Source organism: Myotis davidii, unplaced genomic scaffold (genome assembly GCF_000327345.1).
Source record: "Myotis davidii unplaced genomic scaffold, ASM32734v1 scaffold1, whole genome shotgun sequence".
Lineage (NCBI taxonomy): Eukaryota > Metazoa > Chordata > Mammalia > Chiroptera > Vespertilionidae > Myotis > Myotis davidii.
Window position 1 is genome coordinate 6,773,816 of NW_006294681.1, and position 2,814 is coordinate 6,776,629.

Below are 2,814 nucleotides of genomic sequence, written 5' to 3' on the forward strand. Positions count from 1 at the left end.
ATAGATATTTTAAAGCTGTGCAAAAGGGCATGGAAACCACACACTACCTGTGTGAAGTAGGATTTCACACTTTGGGGGAACTCAGCAAAGCATATGCAATCTCCTGAGCTCACTTTCCCATGGGAAGGGCTCTGGGAGAGGAGCTTTCCATGTAAGTGTGGGGAGCAGGGGACATCTAGGCACAGTGTGGTGGAAATAGCCTCGTTACAAAGGGACCTCCTCGTGCTCAGCCTCTGCTGTGGCCTAGTCTTTCTTTTTTTAAATCCTCACCCGAGGATTTTCCATTGATTTTTAGAGAGAGCGGAAGGGGAGAGAGAGAAACATCATCGTGAGAGTGGCACATTGATTGGTTGCCTCCTGCACACAGGATCAAGCCTGCAACCGAGGCACGTGCCTTTGACCAGAATGAAACCTGGGACCCTTCAGTCCGCAGGCTGACGCTCTATCCATTAAGCCAAATCGGGTTAGGCTTGTGGCCTATTCCTTTTCAGAAGAATCTGCTGACCTAGTTTTTTGCTAAGCTGGGGAAGGAAATGAACCTTCAGGGCCACCATGAATGGTCTCTTATATGGTCCTCAAGAGAACTGTAGTGCTTAAGACTTTTAGGATCCTTGGTAGAATTCATATTTGGGCAAGTTAAAGCTTGTATAAGTTCAAGCTCTTTTTCTAAGGTTGAGTACTTGAGTTTCTTTTTGAAACAATTTCAATTTGTGTGCTTGTGGCAATAAACATTAAGAAGAAAGCATTGCTCATTCATAGCCTAAAGGTATAATCACTATTATTTGTCAGTTACGAATCAAGGAATCTGGTAGAAACAGCCTTTTTTTTTTAATATATATTTTAATTGATTTTTTACAGAGAGGAAGGGAAAGGGACAGAGAGTTAGAAACATCGATGAGAGAGAAACATTGATCAGCTGCCTCCTGCACACCCCACACTGGGGATGTGCCCGCAACCAAGGTACATGACCTTGACCGGAATCAAACCCAGGACCCTTGAGTCCACAGGCTGACGCTCTATCCACTTAGCCAAACCGGCTAGGGCAAAACAGCCTTTTTATTAACCTAAATATAAATTGAAACAGATTTTAGTAAACTGCTTAAAAATTTCAGAAATTTTGGCAAAAATAGGAAAAATTAATTTTACCTTTATAATTTAACCTTCTTTTCTTTAACGGTCTGTACCTATATATCAAGAAATAAGGAATACAGACATGAAATACAAAAACAGAGTACGAAGTAGAATATCAAATCTTAAGGATGCAAAGAATCCAAATTTAAGGAAAAATGTCCTGTGTGGCAATATCTCTCCTGACTTATTTGCTAGAATGACGGCAGAGGTGAGTATGTCTGTGTATAATGTTTCCATGATGTCAAGTGTAAAGTCTGTTTAATCATAAAGTGCTACATGAATACTACCTGTACAATAAATCATTATTAGCTATTCTGATGAACTTATTTATACAATGTATTAGACAAATACTTAAGGACATTGAATCTCTTGGCATCAGTACTTTATCCCTTCCATAACTGTACCATGATTTTGCCTTAAATTATTGTCTGGAGACAAAGTGTTATAATTTATTATGGATTCGTGTGGAATCGAAAGTTGAATTTCTAATTGCAAACAGACTTTGAAATCACTAAGTTCTTTCTATGATTAAACTCTACAAAATTGGTGACATCTTGTTGACTTTAAATTTCTATAGAGAATGATGGGAAAAATGAAATTCGTAGTTGGCTATTTATAGACATAGCTATTCATAGATAAAAAACTGTAGTGTTTATATCATCTCATTATTAAGCATCCAGAGTGTGAATTTTTTTCTATATAGCTAATAAAAATTGCTATATATTTTAAGTGTATTAAAAAACACTCATTAAAAGTTATTTTAAACTTTCACAAAACAGAGAACATAGTGTAATGAAATCCCATATATCTTTCATCCAGGCTTCAAGTATTTTCAAGAATTTGTGTCCTTTTCATCTATCCTTTTTCTTTCTCTTCTCCTGAATTATTTTCAAGCAACTCTGACATATTCTTTTACCTCTACATACTTGAGAGGTATCTTTAAAAATACGATATTTTTCTTACATAATGTCATTACCACTTCCAACAAAGCTATCGCTAATTCTTTGGTATTACCTAATACCTACTTCATATCCTATTTTTTCTGTATTAGGATCCAAAGTCTGCACATTACCTTTAGTTTATGATTGTGTGTGTGTGTGTGTGTGTGTGTGTGTGTGTGTGTGTGTGTGTGTGTATCTAAATTTCTTCTACCCCTGCCCCTGCTTTTTTCTTCATGACATTTACCTGTTGAAAAAGCCTGTTTGTTTATTCTGTATCCCACAATATTAATTTTCTGTTCTTCCTCATGAAGTTATTTAACTTTTCTGTCACACTTTTTGTTAAACAGGAAGCTACTTCTATAGGCTTGACTATAAGTGGTGCTTTTTACTTCATATTGTTTCACATCAGGAGACACAATTTCTCATTGCTCTGCTCTTAGCATTCTGAGTTTCATCAATGAGTTTGGGTACAAACAGCCTGTTTCCTTCACGGTAAAGGTCTCCTTTGCCTTTTCATCTAATGCATTAGGGGCGCATGCCCCAAAGGGGGCAATTTGATTTTTAAGGGGGGCAATTTGAGAATGAGTTACTAACTGAATTTTTTGCATTTCTTATGGTTCTAGGGCAGTGATGGTGAACCTTTTGAGCTCGGCGTGTCAGCATTTTGTAAAACCCTAACTTAACTCTGGTGCCGTGTCACATATAGAAATTTTTTGATATTTGCAACCATAGTAAAACAAAG

The 2,814-nt window shown here is 36.9% G+C and overlaps 1 protein-coding gene across 1 annotated transcript in view; it reads left to right on the forward strand.

Annotated features, from left to right (window-relative positions):
• The window catches only part of TCEA1 (transcription elongation factor A (SII), 1), a 29,195-nt gene that overhangs the window by 15,909 nt on the left and 10,472 nt on the right, over positions 1 to 2,814 (forward strand). Inside the window, exon 7 of the mRNA XM_015567407.1 lies at positions 1,173 to 1,339. Within this exon, the coding sequence (XP_015422893.1) occupies positions 1,173 to 1,339 (167 nt within the window). The remainder of the gene's footprint in view (positions 1 to 1,172; positions 1,340 to 2,814) is intronic.